Source organism: Amphiura filiformis, chromosome 4 (assembly GCF_039555335.1).
Source record: "Amphiura filiformis chromosome 4, Afil_fr2py, whole genome shotgun sequence".
NCBI lineage: Eukaryota > Metazoa > Echinodermata > Ophiuroidea > Amphilepidida > Amphiuridae > Amphiura > Amphiura filiformis.
The window spans coordinates 49416772-49443638 of record NC_092631.1 but is presented as its reverse complement, the minus strand read 5'-3'; the positions used below and the strand labels follow the sequence as shown (position 1 = coordinate 49443638).

The window sequence follows — 26867 nt, the reverse complement described above, 5'->3', positions numbered from 1 at the left end:
ACATTGGAAAACCCTTTATGTCATTCAAACTTGACTTTATGAGGCGCTTACCAGGCAAATTATGTGATAGACCTAAGGCCTATAATAAATAAGACTCAAAAGAGTGAAAAAATATCATTATAATAGCATGATTTGCTATCTACTGAAGATAGCGCCAATTTGCTATCTACCAAAGACAGCATAATTTCAATTGGTTATCTACTGAAGATAGCATGATTTCAATTTTGCTATCTACCGAAGATAGCATGATTTCAATTTGCTATCTACCGAAGATAGTATTAATTCAATTTGCTATCTACCAAAGATAGCATGAATTCAATTGGATATTTACTGAAGATAGCATTATTTCAATTTGCTATCTACTGAAGATATGGTTATAATGATGAATAGCTTCTCTATGAGGTATGTCATCTAGTTATAGGGCAAAATATCAGGTGTGCTGCTGGATTGGTTTCTTGCTGAGACATATGCATAAACACTAAAAATAAGTTGTATAAGAGGTATGCACAGAAGCCATGTAATGAAAAGCTTAATACATTCAAGAAATACAGAAACAAATTAAACAGTTTAATGCGATAATCTAAAAGAGAGTATTACAAGAGGAAATTTGAAACAGTAAAGCATAATTTACGAAAAACTTCGAAAACAAAAGTGCCGGTCATGATGATATATAGGCAATTATGGTCCACATGCGCGTATTTGGGAGGGGAGCCCCGGGGTAAAACAGGGGGCGGCAAAAAAGAAGGGGCGGTGGAAGATAAAGGGGCGGCAAAAAGACTAACTAAAGAAAAAGGACGGGACTTTGGGGCGGCAAGGATAATTATCAATGAAAAAGGGCAAACAATTATGGAAAATTACAGAAACTATACCTTTTTGACTGTCAACAGGGCAACACCTGTAGGCGGTGAGGGTAATTACGGGGGGGGGGGGTGTAACACCTATAAAATTTTACTTGAACAAAAATTTGTGAAACCTACTTTTCATATTTTGAGAGCCGTCCTGGCTGGAAAAAATTGGGTCAACCTTTTCGGGCTGTTGCTGCAAGGGGCGGCAAAATTAACATTTTCATTAGCCCCCTACTATTTTATTTTCGTTTCATGAAGGAAACAAGTTTTCATCATAAACCTGATTCAATTTAGCGACACATCTACAAAGAATATTACCATGATTATATGGTTTTACCTGATTCAATTTAGCGAGACATCTACAAAGAATATTACCATGATTATATGATTTTAAATGAAAAAACAACCCTAAGTTGGACCACTTTTACATTCAGTTGGAGTGATTTGTTAAATAGCTGCATCCATGAGTTTTCTGTGTTTCTTAGACATTTCATGTTTCTTCTTGTCTCTCAATCTGATGAATGATTTGTTGCAATAGCTACATTGATGAGGTTTCTCTCCTGTATGAATCTTTTCATGGGCATTTTTGTTTCCCAATTTCGTGAATGATTTGTTGCAATAGCTGCATTGATGAGGTTTCTCACCTGTATGAATCTTTTCATGTTCGTTCTTGTTTCCCAATTTCGTGAATGATTTGTTGCAATAGCTGCATTGATGAGGTTTCTCTCCTGTATGAATCATTTCATGCGTATTCTTGTCTCCCAAATGGCGGAATGACTTGTTGCAATAGTTACATTGATGAGGTTTCACTCCTGTATGAATCCTTTCATGTTCGTTCTTGTGTCCCAATTGGCGGAATAATTTGTTACAATAGCTACATTTATGTGGTTTCTCTCCTGTATGGCTCTTTCCATGAATATTCTTGTTTCTCAATGTCGTGAATGATTTGTTACAATAGCTACATTCATGAGTTTTCTTCCCTGTATGAATCTTTTCATGCGTATTCTTGTTTCCCAATTGGCTGAATGATTTGTTACAGTATTTACACTTATGCGGCTTCTCTCTTGTATGGACCAATTCATGTTGTTTCTTACTTCCCAATTGGCTGAATGATTTGTTACAGAGTTTACATTGATGAGGTTTTTCTCCTGTATGAATCATTTCATGTTGTAACTTAGTTTGCAACAGACTGAATGATTTATTGCAGTATTTACATGTATGAGGTTTCTCTCCTGTATGACCCTTTTCATGAGTATTCTTGTATCCCAATGTCGTGAATGATTTGTTACAATAGCTGCATTTATGAGGTTTCTCCCCTGTATGAATCAATTCATGTATTTTCTTGTGTCCCAATTGACTGAATGATTTGTTGCAATAGCTACATTTATGATGTTTCTCTCCTGTATGAATCTTTTCATGTTTATTCTTGTTTCCCAATCTCGTGAATGATTTGTTACAGTAGCTGCATTTATGAGGTTTCTCCCCTGTATGAATCAATTCATGTATTTTCTTGTGTCCCAATTGACTGAATGATTTGTTGCAATAGCTACATTTATGATGTTTCTCTCCTGTATGAATCTTTTCATGTTTATTCTTGTTTCCCAATGTCGTGAATGATTTGTTGCAATAGTTGCATTTATGAGGTTTCTCTCCTGTATGAATAAATTCATGTATTTTCTTGTGTCCCAATTGACTGAATGATTTATTGCAATAGCTACATTTATGATGTTTCTCTCCTGTATGAATCTTTTCATGTTTATTCTTGTTTCCCAATCGGCTGAATGATTTGTTGCAATAGCTGCATTGATGAGGTTTATCTCCTGTATGAATCATTTCATGGTCTTTCTTGTGTCCTAATTGTCGGAATGATTTGTTACAATAGCTGCATTTATGAAGTTTCTTTACTTCACGTCGCTTATGCTTCTCTGCATTCCAATGACCCAGAACCCCTTTCGATATCTTGCGATCTTTACATCTTCGTTTTTGATGTCTTTTCGTTTGTATCTGCACACAACCAGCCTTTGGTTTTAAAGTTGGATTGCTGTACCAATAAGGCTTAATACTCAGCTCATGGCTGCGTAGATGTGATTTATAACGTGGAATGTTTTCAATAAATCTTCTTGTACAATACTTGCATACTGGGTCTAGTAGTAAATCCCATTGTCGCTTAGGTCTCGTCATGTTGTCTGAAAAAAAATATATATATGATAAAAATCATTTAGATTTACCCCCAATGTCATTGTGTGTATGTTAATTAGTTAGTTAAGGGGGGGGGGGGTTCTCGAATTTTGTTTGGGTTGGGGATGTGCGGCTAGATCTCAGAAAATTTGCCCAGAATTTAAATCATGTTTGACGAAAGGGAGACTCGAATTTATACCAATATTATTTTCAGGGATATTTTGTTGAGATTCATCAATAAATCAAAATGGCTGAAAATGCAGCCCGAATCTAAATTGAATAACTGCAAATGCACTTTCATATTTTTTATTACTCAAACATGTCGACATTTTCTTACGTAGGCTTTATACGTAGCCTAAAATGGGGAAAATTATGGACGGCCCGCCGGCCCCTAATCATAAAATCTATTAAAAAAATAAATAAATAAAAAATCTGCATGTTTACACGCGTAGGCCTTTATCATGTTTATAGGTTTTAATAATGTGTAAATGCTGATTACTATAATTTTAACAAAAGGTTCGTAATGAATATAGAATTCATAGAAGGTTTTAAAAATGAATACTTCAACTTGTTCCATTTCTTTTTTGCCTTTGTCCATCACACTCGCCCTGTAGGGGCAATAAGTATAAAAAGACCATTCAATTACTGAAGCAGTAAACATGAAAATCTGGGCAGTTTTCAGATTCAGTCAGAAGGAAGCATGTCATTTCATTTGGTTTATACTGTTCAGGAAATAAACGCACATATCCCGTATAATAAACAAGTGATTGATTTTGATGACAGTTTCATCAAGATGCATGATTTAATTAGCAATGTATACTTGCAGAAACAACAATTTATACAACCACATTGTATTGTTGTTTCAATGTAAAAAATAAAAATAAAAAGCGTGCTTGAAATAAATGTCTGATAGCTACCAGAGGCACTTGTTAGTTCATTTAATACACAGGTCCAAAAGTGCTGTCCGATTATCTAAAGGGTGAAATAAAACGAGTCGGGCCGCTTTCATCATTGTTGAAGATCAAGCTTGTTGTACCACGTAAAGAAAGCAACAACAACAACAACAACAAAATAATAATGCTTTAATTTCCTTTCAAATACTGAAAATAAACAGATAATTTTATTTGCATATACATGTAAGAGTTCATGCATAAAAAACTATTCATAAGCCTATTGACGTTACTACGAAAACAAAGAAAGAAAGTGCATTACTTTCATGATAATTTTGTTTTGAGCTGTTAAATTTACATTTAAGAAAGACATATTAGAAATTAACAAAGAAATTTTAGAAATTAACAAAGTAAAATAATGTATGTTTACACATTATTCTGTTTTCTTAAACGTTGTTATATGAATGGCATGACAGGTAGTGACTGTGCTTAACGTTCACCCGCGAATATGTGTATATTTTTCATGAACTCTATAAAATATCTTCAAAAGCATACGAAACGGTGTTATTATTTTGCTGCTGTTTTCCATGATGAGCACTGTACGATATTTTTATACCAAGCAATTTTAAGTGGTAGGCCTACAACAAACTATCCCAGCAAACACAAAAATGTTTTTAAAACGTTTTAAACAAGCTATATTTTGGGTTTTGGTTTAGGTAAAAACGTTTTAATAATATTAAATGTCGGGTTATATTTGAATACGTTTTAAAACTTTTTGTATGAAAACACACTACAACAATATTTTTAAAATGTTTTCAAAATGTTATTGTAAACTATTTTTACAAACATTTTTTGCCAAATATTTGTCAATGCTTAAATAACATTATGTTAAAATATTTTTTGAATGTTATTAAAACGTTTTATACCCTGTATATACCATTTATATAACCCGTCATTTAAACATTTTCTGACAACCTTTTACAACCTTTTGCGAATGATGTCGAAAACGTTTTGTGTTTGCTGGGATGGTTATAGCTTCAATTATAGTGAAAGTGATTCAACCCGTTTCACTAGTTAGATAATGGGACATACCTTTTGCCATACCTTTGACGCAAATTCGTTTTTAAAGTTGGTTTAACAATATTTTGTGATTTGTGGTGTCAAAATAGAAATAAATAATAACAAAAATAATTCGGACTGACTGATTCTGCCGATTGTGGAGCCAAAAGGGTGAGCAATTACACAACTTCTATGTTAAGATACATCACCAAAAGATACATTTGAAAACTCACCTGGAAAATGTCCGGGAACAATATTTCTTTCGACACGGCGAGGCCTTTGTAGTGTTAGGATGGGCTTCGTACAAATAAGTTATGGAATGACGCCTGGAAAATACCCGGGAACAATATTCCTTTTGACACGGCGAGGCCTTTGTAGTGTTAGGATGGGCTTCGTACAAATAAGTTATGGAATGACACCTGGAAAATACCCGGGAACAATATTTCTTTTGACACGGCGAGGCCTTTGTAGTGTTAGGATGGGCTTCGTACAAATAAGTTATGGAATGACGCCTGGGAAATACCCGGGAACAATATTCCTTTTGACACGGCGAGGCCTTTGTAGTGTTAGGATGGGCTTCGTACAAATAAGTTATGGAATGACGCCTGGAAAATACCCGGGAACAATATTCCTTTTGACACGGCGAGGCCTTTGTAGTGTTAGGATGGGCTTCGTACAAATAAGTTATGGAATGACACCTGGAAAATACCCGGGAACAATATTCCTTTTGACACGGCGAGGCCTTTGTAGTGTTAGGATGGGCTTCAGTACAAATAAGTTATGGAATGACACCTGGAAAATACCCGGGAACAATATTCCTTTTGACACGGCGAGGCCTTTGTAGTGTTAGAATGGGCTTCAGTACAAATAAGTTATAGAATATGAAAGCAGCTGATATTCTCCCTTAGACGTGTAAGATTGCAGACTCGGTCACTCAGAAGACATTTCTGGCCTATAATGTAAAGTGTATCGTCATGAAGGAGATGGGCAGAAGTGGCGAGTGGCGACAAGGGTTACAGCGAAAGAAGTGAATGGAAACAGGAAGCTGTGAAGTAATTAGCAAGATCACAGGAAATGAAGTGCCCTAATTGACGTGAAGGGTTATGTTAGGAGAGGTTGCGATCAATATATTGAACTGTGGATGATTGTCTCGAGACAGCAGGAAAGCACAACAACGCAAAGAATAGACTCCGCATTGCCCCACGATCATGAGGACCATTTAATACACATAAGCTTATTTATAATAATTTCACAATCTCATAGAAATTAAGACTATATTGAGATAATAACAGATTTCATATCAATTAAACAAATTATATACATTGAGATAATTAATTGCAGCAAGCATTTGGAATTATTGATTATCTTCATATAAATCAATAAACACACGAATTATTGGAAAAATGTGTACAAGCCAACCATACAGGCTGGACAAACAAAAGTTGACTTCTGAATCACATTTAACCAATTTCATCTTAATCAAATCTTAAGCATATCTTAAACAGATACATCTTTGGATCAAACAGAGGATTGGATTGGAAAACAGCATTTTTAACCGCAATTAAATAATTAGAAATCTCCAAAAGAATAAACAATGCCAACACTAGCAAACGAACATTTTGTATTCAGCAAGATCTGGCATCAATGCTTAAACCATTTACTGATATATAATATATTAAATCCACTGTTATTTACAACCAAGTAAATAAAGATACTCCAAATAAGCAACAAAGCATTTATAACCCTGGTATAAAAACGCAGTAGAAAGGGAGAAAAGCATGAAGGCAACCAATAGCCCACTATAAAACGCAGTAGAAAGTGGAGACAATCTACTGACAAGATTCTTCAGGTTTTGAAGAAACTCCACCACCCTCAATAAAAACGCAGTAGAAAGTGGAGACAATCTACTGACGAGATTCTTCAGGTTTTGAAGAAACTCCACCACCCTCTATAAAAACGCAGTAGAAAGTGGAGACAATCTACTTATGAGATTCTTCAGGTTTTGAAGAAACTCCATACAAAGCAATCAATAGCCCAATAAAACCAACAAATACCATAAAACGCAGTAGAAAGTGGAGACAATCTACTGACGAGATTCTTCAGGTTTTGAAGAAACTCCATTCAAAGCAATCAATAGCCCAATAAAACCAACCAATACCATAAAACGCAGTAGAAAGTGGAGACAATCTACTGACGAGATTCTTCAGGATTTGAAGAAACTCCATACAAAGCATTCGATAGTCCAATAAAACCAATCAATACCATAAAACGCAGTAGAAAGTGGAGACAATCTACTGACGAGATTCTTCAGGTTTTGAAGAAACTCCACCACCCTCTATAAAAACGCAGTAGAAAGTGGAGACAATCTACTGACGAGATTCTTCAGGTTTTGAAGAAACTCCATACAAAGCATTCAATAGCCCAATAAAACCAATCAATACCATAAAACGCAGTAGAAAGTGGAGACAATCTACTGACGAGATTCTTCAGGTTTCGAAGAAACTCCCCCACCCTCTATAAAAACGCAGTAGAAAGTGGAGACAATCTACTGACGAGATTCTTCAGGTTTTGAAGAAACTCCATACAAAGCATTCATTCCCCTTCTATAAAACGCAGTAGAAAGTGGAGACAATCTACTAATGATATTCTTCAAGATTTAAAGAAATTCCATACAAAGCCTCTATTTTTAAGCATAAAGCAGCATAATTGGACATACCATTTTATTGGAGTATCTTTAACCATATTTAGTTAACTGATTCACCCTTCCAGCTTTTGGGAGGGTGGGTGGGATTTTTTGGTCCATCAAGATCGAAGGAACAATTGCAAGTGCATCACTAGGAGAACTATGGACATAACAAAGGAATGAAAAAAATAAGACGGGAGACCTGAATGGCTGCACACCACTAAAGTGACAGCTGACTGGACAGAAAACTGAGCTTGTTGCTATAACAACATAACAACAACCCCTAAATTAAAACTGAATTGACCAGGAGACCAAAAAACTTTAAGTGTACTTGAGAATGCTCAAGTGGGAATAAGAGGATAAGCCTCTACACCTAGATGCACATGACAGCCTAATGTCCCCTGCTGCTGAGACAATCTAGTTTTTAAAAGATTTGCAACTATAAAAAACGGAATTGTCTCGAGACAGCAGGAAAGCACAACAACGCAAAGAATAGACTCCGCATTGCCCCACGATCATGAGGACCATTTAATACACATAAGCTTATTTATAATAATTTCACAATCTCATAGAAATTAAGACTATATTGAGATAATAACAGATTTCATATCAATTAAACAAATTATATACATTGAGATAATTAATTGCAGCAAGCATTTGGAATTATTGATTATCTTCATATAAATCAATAAACACACGAATTATTGGAAAAATGTGTACAAGCCAACCATACAGGCTGGACAAACAAAAGTTGACTTCTGAATCACATTTAACCAATTTCATCTTAATCAAATCTTAAGCATATCTTAAACAGATACATCTTTGGATCAAACAGAGGATTGGATTGGAAAACAGCATTTTTAACCGCAATTAAATAATTAGAAATCTCCAAAAGAATAAACAATGCCAACCAAGTTTCTCAATGGAGAAACTTGATTACCCCCCCCCCCCCCCTCCCTCAAATCAAATGTACAAAGGTGGAAAAGCAAAAAGCCTCATGATGCTCCAGAAGAGTCTTGAACCAATCCAACCCCTCTAAGGACCAATGAAAGCTGTCATATCTAAATAGGACAGCCACACCGCCATCATATTGATGTCAGCCAGTAATCAGCTGCTGAAAATTTTTATTTACACATGTAGTGGTTTTCTTACAAAATCTCTATTGATGATCAGTGAGGAAAATATAATATATACACCGAAGATTTTTTTTTTTTTTTCTTCTTATTTTAGAACAACCAAATTATTACAATACAGCCTGTACCGAAAACATAGGAAAATATTGCATCACCCCATACACCCAATAAGATAAAAGCAAATGTTATTAAATCAAAAATGGGGCAATTTATTTTGTACAAGTAAATTTAAACCATATGTTTTATGAAACAACTAAACAGGGATCTATTATAATAGCATACAGGTGTATAGGTATAATGATAGTTGCATTAAATGCACCAAGCCCAAAAAATGAGTACGCATAAACATGACAAACTTTTAGGAAAGAAGACTGCAATTATTGTTTTAATAAGTTGTCAAGGAAAGAAGACTGCAATTGCTTTAATAAGTTGTCAAGCTCAGGCAACTAACCTATAATAATAGTTTTGCACAAACCATAGCAACCAGATTTTTATTTGTCTGTTTGGTGTTAAAATAATGAAATAGAAATATATTTAGTTGTTCTCTCTCTATATATATATACTCTCTAAAATTATATGAAATGTATATAATATATATAAATTATACAATTAGCATGATTAGATAGCACCATTAATTGTGATAGATATCGCTTTACATACAATATCGCTTGCTGCAATTTCCAAGCATGTTTAGTGTAAGTTATCAAATGGGCTACATACTTAAGGATGGACAGAATAGTGTACAGTATGAAATAATTCACATAATATTCACATGATGTGCAAATTGACATAAGCATCAAATTTCAGTTTTTTAACTGAACCTAACCTTGAAATGTATTTATCTAGAGATATTTTCATCTTATTTGATCTTGAGAACAAAACCAGAAATAGCTGTAAATGGCAAATTTTGAAAGAAATTATAACAAATAGCTATTTGACAATTGAGCAGAGCCACACAAAATATTACTGTAGCTCCCATTTCAAAGACCCATTAATGATAACAGATCATGAATAGGGCCTACCTGATCCAATTTTAAAAGTGACATTTATAAAATAAAGTAATCCACTACCAATGAATGGTAACCCAGAGAATAATTTTCTCACTGCTAACTTAAAAGTTCTTGCAGATGAATGAAATAAGTTACCAAAGCTAATAATCTCATAAATAATCTTAAGTGCGTTGCACTGAATACGTTTAATCATCCACAATTATCAATGTTAAAGCTTTAATAACCCCTTTATAGATGGTAGTACAGCAAAAATAAATTGAACTGGTATCTACTAATAATTTGTTTTTTCTTTCTGAAAATGATATCTGTTACACAAATTGATCAATTATGCTCCAAAAAAAACAACTACAAGTTTTATAACATATTGAAATGAAATGATAATGTTAAAACTCTCAATACCCCTTTAAACACGATAGTACAGCAAAATTAAACTAGTAGAAATCGAACAGTTATCTACTAATAATTTTTTCAAGAATTGAAAAAAAAAATATTATCTGTACCACAAATTATTCAAACATTGAAATGTTCCATGAATATTCAATAATCACCTACCCTTTTAAACTTTTAAAACTTGATATCGTTTGTGATCTTTTATTCACCTTACGATTTTATTCGGTATCTCCATATTACACATACAACAATACAAGGTAAATAGATATAAAATGCATTAAGATAAATAACATAAGATACACATAAAAAAAAAAACAAAGCAAGGAGATATCACAGGATAGCCACTTAAGCCCAAAGGCCTATTTCCAAAGGGGTTCTTTATACATAGAAGGCAAAAGGCATAATATAAATACATTAAAAAAAAAAAATGTATATATGTTTTCATATTTTTAATTACCTTACACATTGTTGCTTTCTTTTTCCATATGAACGAAAGCATCAAATAATACAAAGTTTGAATTACTTGAACCGGAATTTAATGCAAATATTGAATTTCCCACAGAATATTAAATATGTTCCACATTCTACCAACTATAAATATAATATAAATGTAAGGACCATTATTGTTGTTAGAAATTAAATTTTATATCTATTTTTGTTTTGTTTTTGTTTTTGTTTTTGTTTGTTTTGTTTTTGTTTTGTTTTTTACTAATTGGATGTCTGGTCTGTTTTTAGGCTACTCTTTTACATCCATTCATAATTTTGAGTATAATTTATAATGACAAGCTTATTATGATGTTTCACATCTTGCATGTGCTTATACTTGTATTTGCAAGCCACCATCATCCTGGAACACGAATCTAGACTTCTATATTTATGACTGTGTTCTTCTTTATTGATAAGTAATGCAAAATTGATAAATAGTAATATCCAATAGGGTCTACATATTTAATCTTAAAGCAATTTAAATTACTGTGAAAAGAAAGTTGAACCTATTATAATAGACATATTTTTACATCATTGATAAATACCATCATTTATATACTGTCATTATCCAACTTATCCTGTATGCGTAAATGATGCAAAGTAGGGCCTACATATTTCATATTAAGACAATTTTAATCACTGTGCAAATAAAAGTTGGACCTATTATAATCATTATGCAACTTGTGCTGTATGCATAAATGATGCAAAGTGTCCCTTGTAATATCGACCTAGTCTCTTATATTTTGCAATTCTTTTCTACACCTTAGGGCATGTAAAAAGTGTGTCCTAGAAAGCGTTAACTTCATTGTCTTTTAGATTATAAATTTTGGTTTTCATGATGAACAACATCCCATAAGACTAAAATGGTTTTATATTTGTACATAGCAAAAGACATCACATAAAGGACATCATATCAGGTTGATAAAGTATTGATGCATAAAAATATACCTTGTTTTTTAAATTTAACCGGTATTTCATTGAAGCCAACAGTTCTGTAAAACTATGCAATATGAAATGTATCTAATTTACATATAATGCACATGTACATGTATAGTCTCTATTTGTATTCCGAGTTATTAGATTTCAGAATCGTGGGAATTGCAAGTCTATAGTTGAGTCATTAGATGAGCATTATTTACGGTTAACAGTATTTTGCTGAAGAATAACGACTGATATCGTAAAACGGGATATTCGCCAAGTTTTATGACAGAAGAAAATCATTAGTAATGGTATCCGATGCCAATTTAAATTGTTCATCTAAAGTGAAATGAACGTCATCAGCTACTGTCATAACAATTTCAACTTCGTCTTGTATTGTTCTTCTTGCTTGTGGAAGAATAAGAAGCTAATTCTAACAAAACTTTATTCCTCTCGATACCTGTTGAGCTGAAGAAATATGCTGATGCATACCACATGTAAATTGACATCTCAATTCTGCTGAATTTACTTTCTGCCAAATTTGTTATTGCAGGATTATCATTCTCCGTTATCTTTTCTTTCTTGAATATTTTTGAGGTGCATATTTAAACGACGTATTGCTGCCATGGCCGAGAATGCAACTAGTCAGCTTGAGTAACTTATGGGTCTATTCACATCGCAAGCCACATATGATGCAATCCTCACCGCAATTGATGTGCAATATCAGCGGAAGACACTTCTGAAATATAACCACAAAAAAACAAACAGCAAAGAGAAGAAAACTATATGTGCTTTCCCCCCATTGTTTGATACCTTTGCACCTTAATTATTATGTTGATATTAATGGTTGGTATGTAAGCCTGATCCAAGATACGCAACTTCTAGATTTTATTTACTAATAACTGACTTGCATGCAGATAAGGTATGCAACCATGATACAAATCTTAACTTTTAAGGCTTACATTCGCCTGACAAATAAATATGTATCTCCATCCCATTAATAGACATGTCCAAATACTCTGTCTGATTTGCACGTTGACCATTTCTTTTCGAGCAACATGTAATCCATTAAATGATACTCAATATGTGAGTTAATATGTCATCTTATCATACTGGTAATGCATGAGCTAATAATGGCAGAAAATTTATAATATAAACAACTGTCATTGCCTAATCTATTATCGTATCCAAATCGTGATAAAAAATGCAAACAAGCAAATTAAAAGATTTAGCGATAAAGCCACCACCCAAATTTTAGAAAGTTTCTGCCGACTTACATTTAATCGACTAACACCAAGACATATAAAATACTTAATTGATTTGTCTCAGTCTCAAACAAAGCATTTACGGAGAAATGTTTTGACTACTTGCCTCTTTGTAAGCAATGTGAAGCCGAAGGCTTCAGAACCATGTATAGCTTCTACCCCCGTACCATCACCCAGTGGAACATACTTCCTGCATCCATCATCCATGAGTCAACATCAAGCAAATTGTTCAACACCAAGGTCTGGAGCATACAGACACACTCAGCTCAGCTGTACACAGGCGAGCCAGTGGATTCAAACCCAGCCGCATCAAACTAAGCCATTCTGCACCAGTCACTGTTTTTATGCGCACCAGTCACTGTTTTTATGCGCACCTTTGGATTATGCACCCTCAGTTGAGTTGTTTTTAGACATTTGTGATGCCACCAGAGTCTGGACGTCGATACCAATTGGTCCTGTCCAGTATTTCTTTAGATGTTAGATGTAGATGCAGATGGCCAATTCCACCATGAAATGACAAAACCAGTTCTGCTCTGTGGATGCTGAATAGCGCTTCTATACACTTAAATATTAATGAAATATGAACATCCACTGATGCAGTAATGTATAGTTATCAAGCATATACTTTATAGATTACTACCACTGTAATCTTTTTTCACTACCAAGAGCACAAAATTTTTTGGTCCATCAAGATCGAAGGAACAATTGCAAGTGCATCACTAGGAGAACTATGGACATAACAAAGGAATGAAAAAATAAGACGGGAGACCTGAATGGCTGCACACCACTAAAGTGACAGCTGACTGGACAGAAAAACTGAGCTTGTTGCTATAACAACATGACAACAACCCCTAAATTAAAACTGAATTGACCAGGAGACCAAAAAACTTTAAGTGTACTTGAGAATGCTCAAGTGGGAATAAGAGGATAAGCCTCTACACCTAGATGCACATGACAGCCTAATGTCCCTTGCTGCTGAGACAATCTAGTTTTTAAAAGATTTGCAACTTTAAAAAACGGAATTGTTTGTTTGTTTGTTTATTTCTTCTTTATACTGGGTCCATATTCAGGGGAAAATTTAAGTATTCCCCTGTTCTTCCATATGGCCCAGTTATTACATACAAAAATACAAATAAATAATTACAAAACACTTAGAATAATTTACTATATTAACTTAAATTACACGTATTACCAAAATTAATTGGGTACAACAATAATATTAAAAGATAGGTAAAAAATAATACATAGCACACACTATGCTGTGCTTGAAACAACAACTTAATTAGTGAAGACATCAAATAGGTAAATGTGCAATTGGAATATTTACATTTTTTCAAGAAGGCCTACTTAGTAATCTTTAACATGTCTATTTTCTTAAATGGTGTTTTAGGCATTCCAATTTGACAGATTTCCATAAGAATACAATTATCAATATGTTGTCATTTAATCGTCAGGTTAAATAGGTCCAAATCAGTTGATATCTTTGAGAGATAACAATTTGTTACTCCGGACGTCGCAAAATTGCTTCAATTGGGCAAAATGAGTTATATAACTTTCAAAATCTGTGAATGAAACTCTATATATTCGCAAAGTTTTGAGACCTAAATGGATTTAGTTAATGAGATATGGCACTAATTAGTGTGATACGACATGGTTTTTATGTACCCCCCCCCCCGAAAACGTCATTCTGACATTTTGACATACAGTCGTATCATGATACGTCGCCATAGGCCACCGTGTAACTGCAGTTGGCTATTGTTTTGACATACTGTCGTATCACATGACGTATCATTATTAATACATAGGTTTTCAAATTGTGCATATTTTGGTATACTGTCGTATGAGTTTGCAGATTAATTACTTCTAATTAGTGAATGAATAAAAAGTTTGTATTATGTTGAGAATGTGAAGAGAGGTAGCGATCAATATATTGAACTGGATGCTGTGCTTGAAACAAGTTCAACTCACAACAATTGAAATATATGTACATCAAATAGACAATACCTGGACTATGCAATGTACAACTTGAGCATTTATATTTTTCAAGAAGGTCTACTTAAAATTCTTAAGGGTAGACGAGGTATTGTTGGTCAAAGCAACCTAAAATTGATTTTCATTATCTAGATCAATATATTATTGAAAATTAACACCTTGATGTTTTGCAAAAGTTCATTCTACAAATCGTATACTCTGCAAACTTGCTTAATTTATTGTTGTTAATTAGTTATGTACGTTTTACAAAAGTGTTGTTGTTTCAGCCCTCTTTACAACGTAACTCAAGAACCGCAGCACCTATAAAAGTATGTCTGTGATGTTTTAATTCTTCTACACGCTCGCTATGAATTGAGCAATGCAATTTTTGCCAAGGCTCACTACCATTCGTAAGATGCTGTGAACTACCAAATCACAACAGTTTAAAATAATTAATAACCTTAAGTGTCTGTGTTCTTGAATGGTGTTTTAGGCATTTATACGCTCTTCTTTGGAAATATTCCAATTTGCCAGATTTTCAAATATCAATATGTTGTCATTAAATCGACGTGTTAAAAGGGTCCAAACCAGTTGAAATTTTTGAGAGATAACAATTTGTCACGCCGGACGTCGCAAAATTCCTTCAAAATCAGATCATACCTGTAATTGTTTTCATAAGAATAATTATGGTCGAAAGACGTTTAGACGTCAACCCAAAAGTACGAGCGTACTTTGTAACGATCACGACTTGTGATGTTAGAAACTTGGATAAATGTCTTGCAAGATGTGGATTTGTACTAGAATAACCAACCAACTGACCAATCAACAAATTACTCTACCAAATAAGTTGTCAGCGTGACATAATGACTTAGAATTTGTTATCTGAAGGTTTTTATTTGTTTTGATGATTACATGGACCTGTCACAATTTTGTACTTTTTGAGATTTTGATGAAGCTGTAAACCTGTTCCTACTTTAAATATTGGAATACCTTTCGTATTATTAAAACTTGACTTTATGGGACGCTCGCCGGGGAAATTATGTGATAGACCCGTATATATAAAGTATTGAGAGAGTGGCAAATAATTAATTATATAAGAAAAGCCTCTTCTTTTTGGAAACATTCCGATTTGGCAGATTTTCATAAGAATACAAATATCAATATGCTGTCATAAAATCATCACATTAAAAGTTCTAAACCATTTGAAACCCCTGAGATATTAACCATTTACCATGCCTTAATCCGGGCGTCGCGAAACTTCTTCAAAATCAGGTCATGATGATTTTCATAAGAGTAATTATGGGCGAAAGACGTGGATTTGTAGTAGAATAACCCACCAATCGACAAAATATACATGTACCTGTCCTGATATGGTGTAAGCGTGACAAAACTATCATTTTGTAGAAATATTTACATTTTAATTGTTCAAACACGAATTAGCTGATTAATGATTACGCATGGACCTGTCACAATTTTACTTTTGAGATTTTGATAAAGCTGTAAAACCTGTTCCTAATTTATACATTGGAATACCTTTCGTATTATTAAAACTTGACTTTATGAGGCGCTTACCAGGCAAATTATGTGATAGACCTAAGGCATATAATAAATAAGACTCAAAAGAGTGAAAAAAATATCGTTAATTAAAAATACCATGATTTCAATTTGTTATCTACCGAAGGTAGCGTGATTTCAATTTGCTATCTACCAAAGACAGCGTGATTTCAATTGCTATCTACTGATGGTAACATGACTTCAATTTGCTATCTACCAAAGAAAGCATGATTTCAATTTGTTATCTACTGAAGATAGCATGATTTCAATTTGCTATCTACTGAAGATAGCATGATTTCAATTTGCAGCGTATTGAAGATAGCATTATTTCAATTTGCTAGCTGCTTAAGATAGCATCGCTTCAATTTGCTACCTACCGAAGACGGTATAATTTAAATGTGCTGTCTACTAAATATAACGTACCGTAATTTCAATTGATAGCTAAAATAAATAATATTTCGCCTTGCTTTCCAATTACTATTCTACTGAATATAACATTGTTTCAATTTGACATCCACCGAAGATAGCGTCCTTCAATTTACTATCTACTTCAGATTACATTATTTCAGTATGACAATTTCTTTTTGCTATCTACTGAAGATATTATTATCTGCTAAAATTACATTATTTCTACATGTTATCAACTGAATATAGAATGAAATGTTTCATATACTGAGGAAAGCATCATTTATATTTACTTAATGCCATTTACTGCAGGTAGCACTATTTCACCGAAGAAAACACAACTTCAACATGGGGAATTTTTAAAAAAAATCAAAATTATTTGATATCAGGACATTACTCGTATTCAGAATGCAATTTAGTGTGTCTGACGTGCTCCCAGGTCCCATAAAATAATACTGTGCAAACGTAGTTATCCGAATCATCTAAAAAACCTCTTCTGGGCTCGGACTGTGCGTGTGGTGAATTGTGGAGTCTCGTACTCGTAGTCCAAAGGTTGACGGTTCGAGTCTCAGTGGTATATTTTCTGGCTTTGATTTTGTGCTTTTTGATATTTATATTCTAAGATAGATAGATATTGCTCTGTCAATTTTCAAATCAAAGTTGGTTATGGACTGGGCTCTTGCTGAGACATACGGGGTATTTAAAGGGCTGTATAGTTGAGAGAAGATATATAATTAGATATACATACATAAACATTAACTTAATCACAAATATACATGTGCAGGCATTTTGTGTTTTTATTGAATTTCATCATCATATAACAATAAAACCAGGAAACTATTAATAATAACAGAATGATGTATATTAGTTTGGAAAGATTCTGATTTGGCAGAACTTAACATTAAGAATACAAAAATCTTATTCACATAAAGTTGATAAATAACGTTTACAAATTCATTAAACCAATCGGGTTAGGACTTCACTTGACATGCTTGATTCGACCTACGAGATCTACGAATCAGAACAAATGCTTTTACAAAAGGTTATTAATAACATTTGGTGCAATTGTGAAGAAACACAAATCAAAAGCCATGTAGCATTAATTGTAGTTCTGATTGTTCATGAGGTGTCACTGGAGTTGAAACGGAATAGCTACAAAACAGAAAACTCACTGGAGTTGAAACAGATAATAGCTACAAAACAAAACTGTAAACTTGCTGCTGATAAAAGCAGGTTATTAGGTCAGATTTTCTATACGACGGCGAATATTTTCACCAAGCATTCGTTATTTAATCTGTTTCAAGTCATATTCGATGCCGAATACATTTACGTTAACAAACATTCGTTAAAAGAAAATTACTCGAAAAAACAAATTTCAGCAACACTAAACATGTTAAAGTACGTTCAAAAAGATGAATGGTGATTTAACAATCATATTGGCACATATTATTATTTTCATTTGATGAAGGAAAAAAGATGTCATCATAAACCTGATTCAATTGCGCGAGACATCTACAAAGAATATTACCATGATTACATGGTTTAAGATAAAAAGAACCCAAAGTTGGATCACTTGTACATTGAGTTGGGTGAGTGATTTGTTAAGAAGCTGCGTCCATGAGTTTTCTGTGTTTCTTAGACATTTCATGTTTCTTCTTGTCTCCCAATCTGATGAATGATTTGTTGCAATAGCTACATTGATGAGGTTTCTCTCCTGTATGGATCATTTCATGTTCTTTTTGCTTACCAATTGACTGAATGATTTATTACAGTATTTACATTGATGTAGTTTCTCTCTTGTATGAATCATTTCATGCGTATTCTTGTTTCCCAAACGGCGGAATGACTTGTTGCAATAGTTACATTGATGAGGTTTCTCTCCTGTATGAATCTTTTCATGGGCATTCTTGTTTCCCAATTTCGTGAATGATTTGTTACAATAGCTGCACTGATGATGTTTCTCCCTGTATGAATCCTTTCATGTTCGTTCTTGTGTCCCAATTGGCGGAATAATTTGTTACAATAGCTACATTTATGTGGTTTCTCTCCTGTATGGCTCTTTCCATGAATATTCTTGCTTCTCAGTGTCGTGAATGATTTGTTGCAATAGCTACATTGATGAGGTTTCTCTCCTGTATGGCTCATTTCATGTTCTTTTTTGCTTACCAATTGACTGAATGATTTATTGCAGTATTTACATTTATATAGTTTCTCTCCTGTATGAATCATTTCATGCCTCTTCTTGTCCCCTAGCCTGATAAATAATTTGTTGCAATAGCTACATTGATGAGGTTTCTCTCCTGTGTGAACCATTTCATGTTCTTTCTTGTGTCCCAAATAGCCGAATGATTTGTTGCAGTAGCTACATTGATGAGGTTTCTCACCTGTATGAATCCTTTCGTGTTCTTTCTTGTGTCCCAATCGGCTGAATGATTTGTTGCAGTAGCTACATTGATGAGGTTTCTCACCTGTATGAATCATTTCATGCGTATTCTTGTATCCTAATGTCGTGAATGATTTGTTGCAATAGCTGCATTTATGAGGTTTCTCTCCTGTATGAATAAATTCATGTATTTTCTTGTGTCCCAATTGACTGAATGATTTGTTGCAATAGCTACATTTATGATGTTTCTCTCCTGTATGAATCTTTTCATGTTTATTCTTGTTTCCCAATCGGCTGAATGATTTGTTACAATAGTTACATTGATGAGGTTTATCTCCTGTATGAATCATTTCATGGTCTTTCTTGTGTCCTAATTGTCGGAATAATTTGTTACAATAGCTGCATTTATGAAGTTTCTTTACTTCACTTCGCTTATGCTTCTCTGCATTCAAATGACCCAGAACCCCTTTTGATATCTTGCGATCTTTACATCTTCGTTTTTGATGTCTTTTCGTTTGTATCTGCACACAACCAGCCTTTGGTTTTAAAGTTGGATTGCTGTACCAATAAGGCTTAATACTCAGCTCATGGCTGCGTAGATGTGATTTATAACGTGGAATGTTTTCAATAAATCTTCTTGTACAATACTTGCATACTGGGTCTAGTAGTAAATCCCATTGTCGCTTAGGTCTCGTCATGTTGTCTGAAAAAAAAATATATATGATAAAAATCATTTAGATTTACCCCCAATGTCATTGTGTGTATGTTAATTAGTTAACAAGTTTATTACCCATCCCCTTACGCACAGTGTCATCGACCCTATATCTTCATGGCAGAAATCGCCATGGTAGGTTGAATCCACAGCCACGATTGGCCATTTGGTTCAGACCTTTGAAGCTATTTGAGACGAATAATTAGTCGAGGGACATGACTAAGGCTACTCACAATAGCCGGGTATTGATCTTGGTTGTGCGTGAATAAGCTTGTAGGCCTATACCCCATTGAGGTCAATGGTCATCGACTTTTATACTGCCTAGTAGTGAGTGCAGCTGTACTACACGCTGTAGCCATACTGGACCAACGCAATATAAAATTAGAGTTTTGGTTAGATTTTGAGTTCAAAGCGCACGGCCAATTTTCAAAGCGCATTCTAGCGACTATCATATTTGGAGATTTTGGATGATAACCTTAGCAAAATTCAAGCTTCAAATAGATCTTATAAATTGTGTTCTCTTGTTGGTGATTTTAACATTCATATTGATTGGATTAATGAGCATGCAACAAAGGGCTCTCTGCCAAATAGTCTTCTTGATGTGATGCACTCAAGTGGTTTTACACAAGTTCTTAAAGAGCCTACTTATAAGACTCTAAATGGTATTGATCATTTTCTTGATTTGGTTTTTGTTTCTGATCCATCATTTGTATCATCTTGTAATTCCACTTATAATTTGCATGGTTGTGACCACTCGGCAGTTAAATGTATTTTGAATATGTCTCCTCTTAAGACTAAGCCAATTAACAAGTCTGTTTACTGTTTAAATAAGGCTGATTTTGATCAAATGAAGTATTTGCTCGTAAATAGTCCCTGGTATTCATGTTTTAATAATAATGTCAATGTTATGTGGAATAAGGCCGAGTCTATTATTATGTCTTGTATAGATAATTCGGTCCCAAAGAAAGTTGTTAAAAGAAATAATTCATTACCTTGGATCAATAAGGATATTAGAAAATTATGTACAAAGAAAAAGATGTTGTATAAAAGATCTAAAGTAAGTAAGTCTCCTGTAGCATTGCAGCAATTTAAGGGATCTAAAATGAGCGTTTATTGCGTTTCGATAGCATTTTTTGTGGCACATGAGAGCACCTCAGACCTATCGAATTGTATTCTGAATACGAAGCATGTCTTTCTGATATCAAATAATTCATTTTTTGAAAATCACAATATAATACAAATTTTATGACAAATTATAAAAATTTGATATTTTTCGAATTTTTGATATATAACAGCCCTCGAAGTAAATTATATAAATCTAATGATATATTCTTAAAGTGTATGTAGCAGGGAGGAAAAGCCGACGGTCAATTGAAAATTTTGACCTTTCATATTGAAGATATGGAATTTTTTCCCAAAAAGACCTATTTTTTTTTGGTGTTTTGGGAAAAAAAATCCATATCTTCAATACGAAAGGTCAAAATTTTCAATTGATCGTCGGCTTTTCATCCCACCTACATACACTTTAAGTATCAATCATCAGATTTATAAAGTTTACTTCAAGTACTGTTAAATATCAAAAATATCAATTTTAATGATTTGCCATAAAATGTGTATTAAATTGCGAATTTCAAAAATCAAAATTATTTGATATCAGAATGACATTCTTCGTATTCAGAATGCAATTCGATATGTCTGATGTGCTCTGATGTCCCAAAATAAATACTGTCCAAACGTTCATACCCCAGCCCTTAAGGACTGTAGTAATAAATTGAAAGCTGCAATTAGAAAAAGTCATAAAAATTATACATATGATATTTCTAGAAATGTAAAAGTGTAATCCCAAGAAATTTTGGTCATATGTTGCTTCTTCCAAAAAGTGTTCTGATAATACTTGTTTTACTGTTGATAATGATGTAATTACTGATCCAAAAGATATTGCTGATGTATTCAATACTCATTTTTCAAGCAAGTTTGTTGATATGTATGAACCTATTGACCTTGAGTCATATTGCCTGATTCTATTCCTTCACATGGTGCAGCCCCCTTTTCTTTTGAGCCTATAACAGTAAGTGAAGTGGTGGATGTTCTTAAGAATCTTGAGTCATCCAAATCTCCTGGTCCTGATGGCATACTTCCTGTCTTTTTGAAGGTTTGTTGTAATGAACTAGCTCCAGTGTTATGTGATCTGTTCAATGTTTTTATACAGGATGGTCAAGTCCCTAGTGCTTGGAAAGAGGCCAATGTTGTCCCTATCTATAAGGGTTCTGGAAAGCCCAAGGATGATGTGAGTAGTTACCGCCCAGTTTCTTTGACAAGTATTGTGGGCAAGGTTAGTGTCAAAGATTAGACTTGGGATTTAAAATAATCAATGAGATTGTGCCTGCTTCTTTTATTTCTCTGGTTCAAAGAAGTATTTTAGATAATTCTAGGCTGTTGCACCAAACTGCCAAATCTTCATCTTTCTTTAATTCTATGTTTGTTTCCCTCCCACGTCTTTGGAATGGAATTCCCTCTGAATTGCATCATGTTAATAATCTTGTTGTATTTAAGTCTGAATGTAAATCTTTTTATTTGAATATGCTTAAATGATCTTGTGGTATTACGTATAGGCCTATATTTGTTTCAAGATTTCATAATGGTTTTATTTTGAGAAATGTTTTTTTTCTGCTATTTTATGTACTTTTGAGTTTTAACTATTTATTCATGTGCAGGATGAGTGGGCACGTATGTGTTTGGACTTTTAGCCCATTCACTCATCCTGAATTACTTGCTTTTGTCATATTTAAGAAATGTAAAGTCAAATGTACTGTTATTTTGTTACTTTTGTATTGCAAGTAATTCAAATAAATATTATTATTATTATCTGTTCAACACGTATTTTCAAGTGTATGAGACCAGATCTGGTTTCTTGAGAAAAAATCATTTACGGGAGATATTCATCATTTTCTAACCCGGTATCCGAAGATTTTCGTCTGATATCAAAATCGTGCATAGCAATTCACGTGTATCGATCCCGTGTATTCATTTTAGTGTCCCTTCTGCACCAAATAATTATTAGCCAGGCGGTGTCGGTGTGTTACGTAGGCTTTATACGTAGCCTAAAATGGGGAAAATTATAGACGGCCCCTAATCATAAAATCTATTAAAAAAATTAAAAAATAAAAAATCTGCATGTTTACACGCGTAGGCCTTTATAGGTTTTAATAATGTGTAAATGCTGATTACTATAATTTTAACAAAAGGTTCGTAATGAATATAGAATTTGTAGAAGGTTTTAAAAATGAATACTTCAACTTGTTCCATTTCTTTTTTGCCTTTGTCCATCACACTCGCCCTGTAGTGGCAATAAGTATAAAAAGACCATTCAGTTACTGAAGCAGTAAACATGAAAATCTGGGCAGTTTTCAGATTCAGTCAGAAGGAAGCATGTCATTTCATTTAGTTTATACTGTTCAGGAAATAAACGCACATATTTCATATAATAAACAAATGATTGATTTTGATGACAGTTTCATCAGGATGCAGGATTTTTAAAAAATTTAAATTTTAAAATTAGCAATGTATACTTGCTGAAACAACAATTTATACAACCACATTGTATTGTTGTTTCAATGTAAAAAATCAAAATAAAAAGCGTGCTTGAAATAAATGTCTAATAGCTACCAGAGGCACTTGTTGGTTCATTTAATACACAGGTCCAAAAGTGCTGTCCCATTATCTAGAGGGTGAAATAAAACGATTTGGGACGCTTTCATCATAATCGAAGATATCAAGCTTGTTGTGCAATTGATTGGTATTGTATATAATGTTATCGTTCAGTGCGCATCAAATATTGAAAATAAACAAAACATTTTATTTCCATATGCATGCAAGAGTTCACGAATAAAATACTACTTATACTATAGGTTATAGGCCTATTGATTCCACTACGAACACAAAGAAAGAAAGTTTATTACTTTTCGTGATAATTTTGTTTAGAACTTTTGTTTTTACATTTTTGTGTATAGATTTATGAAAGTCATATTCGAAATTAACAAAGAAATTTTAGAAATTAAAAAAGTAAAATAATGTCAGTTTTACACATGATTCTGTTTCTGAAACGTTGTCAGAAACTTCTTAATCTGCAAACTTGTTTCTTTCTTTTCAGACATCATTTTCACCACCTGCTGTTGTTATATAGCCTATACTTTGGTCCTGAGTGGAAAGACATGTAGTGACTAAGTTCGTAATGTTCACACAGGAATTATTATGTTTCTGTAGTTTTCCTTGATGCACACTGCACGATAACAATAATTTTACGTTAGTCGGCCTACAACAAACTACCTCCGCATCCGCGATTATAATGAAAGTGGACCAACTCGTTTCACTATTTGAAGAGCTTGTTTCCAAAAGGCGCTAAATCCATATTAGTGAAATAGGAGAAAATCATCGTTTTTTAAATTAAAAGCCTTATTGGTATTTATTCATTTATTTTTTGGTTTTAAATGTTAGTTCTCATGTCAGTAACTACAAAAACACCTATTTTTGAGATCCTGATTATAATGTTTAATTGTAAGTATTCTTTTATTTAACAGCTTGAAGTGGATTTAGCGCCTTTTTGAAACAAAATATCCAATAACCGTGGATTTAGCGCCTTTTGGAAACAAAATATTCAATGATATTCAAAATAATTTGCAATATTAAACAAAATACACACAAATATTTTTTTATAAAGCAAACTGCACTTTATTTCAACAATGTAATGATATTTATTTACTAAAAGCTTGAAAATGTGAACAAATTGAGCAAATTTTTTTCAAAAAATTTACAACGAAAATTCTGTCAAATCATTACATTTTGCACGTAAAGCGTCGTCTGTGCTTGCTGGGGGTGTACTAGTGTGTGTACAAGTTGAAATTCTAAACTTTTGTGATTTAAATTTTGATCAATAGTTGCCTTGTCAACAGGAGAATAGTCCTATGCAATTTTAGTCTTTAATTCCCTACTGAGCACGGTCATTGGTCGGATGGATTTAGCGCCTTTTGGAAACAAACTGAAATGGATTTAGCGCCTTTTGGAAAAAAAGTCAAATTTCTGACCCACCCTGTAATGGGATTAAGCTCCTTTTGGAAAAAATAGTTTGATTCCGTGAAACTTATGATGTAACACTATACATTGGTACCAATAACTCAATTTTTTCCAAAAGTGGATTTAGCGCCTTTTGGAAACAAGCTCTTCATTTAGATAATGAGACATTACTTTTGTCGTGTCTTTGACACAAATTCGTTTTGAAAACGGGTTAACAACATTTTGTGATCCGTCGTGTCAAAATACAAACAAAAAACTTCAACAAAAAATCAGACCGACCCTCCCGATTGTGGAGCCAAAAGAGTGGACAAGTAAACAACTTCTTTAGATACATCACTCATCAGCAAAATATACATTTTGAAAACTCACCTGGAAAATATATTCCTTTTGAACAAAACACGGCAAGATTTTTGTAGCGTCAGGATGGCCTTCAGTCCAGGAGCAAAATATAATAGGTTATGTCGGAATGTCGATGGAATATGAAAGCAGCTTCCCTAGACATGTAAGATCATTGAAGACTTACTCAGAAAACATTTCACTCCTACAATCATGTAAAGTGTATCGTCATGACGGAGATGATCACAAATGGCGTATATTGGCGTGAATTGGCGTCAAGATGAAAGAACTGAATAGAAACAGGAAGCTGCGAAGTAATATGCAAATTAGCAAGATCACAGGAAATGAAGTACCCTACTTGAATGTGAAGAGAGGTAACGATCAATATATTGAACTGTGGATGCTGTGCTTGAAACAAGTTCAACTCAAAACAATTTGTGAAGTACATCAAATAGGTAGACAATACCTGGACTATGCAATGTGCAACTGGAACATTTACATTTTTCAAGGTCTACTTAAAATTCTTAAGTTTCTGTGTTCATGGATGGTGTTTTAGGCATACGCTCTTCTTTGGAAATATTCCAATTTGGCAGATTTTCACAAGAATACAAAATACCAATATGTTGTCATTAAATCGACGTGTTAAAAGGGTCCAAACGAGTTGACATTTTTGAGAGATAACAATTTGTCACGCCGGACGTCGCAAAATTCCTTCAAAATCAGATCACACCGGTAATTGTTTTCATAAGAATAAGTTAACCCAAAAGTACCTTTTAACGATCACGACGTGTGATGTTAGAAACTTGGATAAACGTCTTGTAAGATGTGGATTTGTACTAAGTAGTAGATAAAGGGTGAGAAACAGACCATTACCATAGATAATCGGTGTCTTGTTGAGGTATGGTGAGCATGTTAGTCGCTCGGAAGGCGAGACCCCGAAGGGTCGAGCCTTCAGCGACTAACATGCTGAACGGTGAGCCAAAATAAACGAATTTGTTGTTATGGTTTATTCATTTTCCAAAAGACAAACTGGAAAAGCTGATATGATTATCTTGCGTAAGTTTAGGGTTTTCCAAAAATAAAAACACACCGAGACAGTGTAATATTCTTCCCGTGTATCCTGCGTTTGAGTCTACGAGTCTTATCTAGTGTCAATTGAAAGTGATTTAATCAAATCAATACAGCATTGATTTTAACCGGAGATTCTATTCAATTCACTTGTGGTCATGTCCCACTCGATTATACCATGGAAGAAAGAGATGAGAAGGAACCACAACGACTTCGATCGGCCAAGTTTTAATCCGCTTATCTATTGACGCATGAAAAGAAAAGCTATCAATGGTACTTACTTTCATGTATGATCCATTTACCGCGATCGATGCTTGGCGAAATCATTAAAAAAAAAAAACTATAACAAACCCATCCAAGAACAAACAAACGCTACCCAGAAGTAAGATTATGGAATTTCACTGATGTTCTGAACATGTATAGTAGCTTTGTTTTGGGATCTACAGTCAAACTGTTTTCTTGATCGTGTTGTGTAGAAAACGTCCTTTAACACATCGAAAAGGTCATCAAA

General features: G+C 33.7%; 1 protein-coding gene across 3 annotated transcripts; it reads right to left on the bottom strand.

Annotated features, from left to right (window-relative positions):
- Window positions 1-997: 997 nt before the first annotated feature.
- On the bottom strand, window positions 998-25819 carry LOC140151004 (uncharacterized). 3 transcript variants are annotated; one of them, XR_011858881.1, is made up of 3 exons: window positions 25322-25819; window positions 1183-3031; window positions 998-1125 (listed from the first exon to the last, which is right to left on the bottom strand). XR_011858881.1 is itself a non-coding variant. In XM_072173190.1 (2 exons), exon 2 carries the CDS (start codon window positions 3024-3026, stop codon window positions 1293-1295), a length of 1734 nt encoding a protein of 577 aa, XP_072029291.1. In that variant the 5' UTR covers window positions 3027-3031; window positions 25322-25819; the 3' UTR covers window positions 998-1292. The 3 variants fall into 3 exon arrangements, 2 of the variants coding, with proteins under 2 accessions (XP_072029291.1, XP_072029292.1); XM_072173190.1 differs by having other exon boundaries at window positions 998-3031; XM_072173191.1 differs by lacking the exon at window positions 25322-25819 and adding an exon at window positions 5206-8585 and having other exon boundaries at window positions 998-3031.
- Window positions 25820-26867: the final 1048 nt, after the last annotated feature.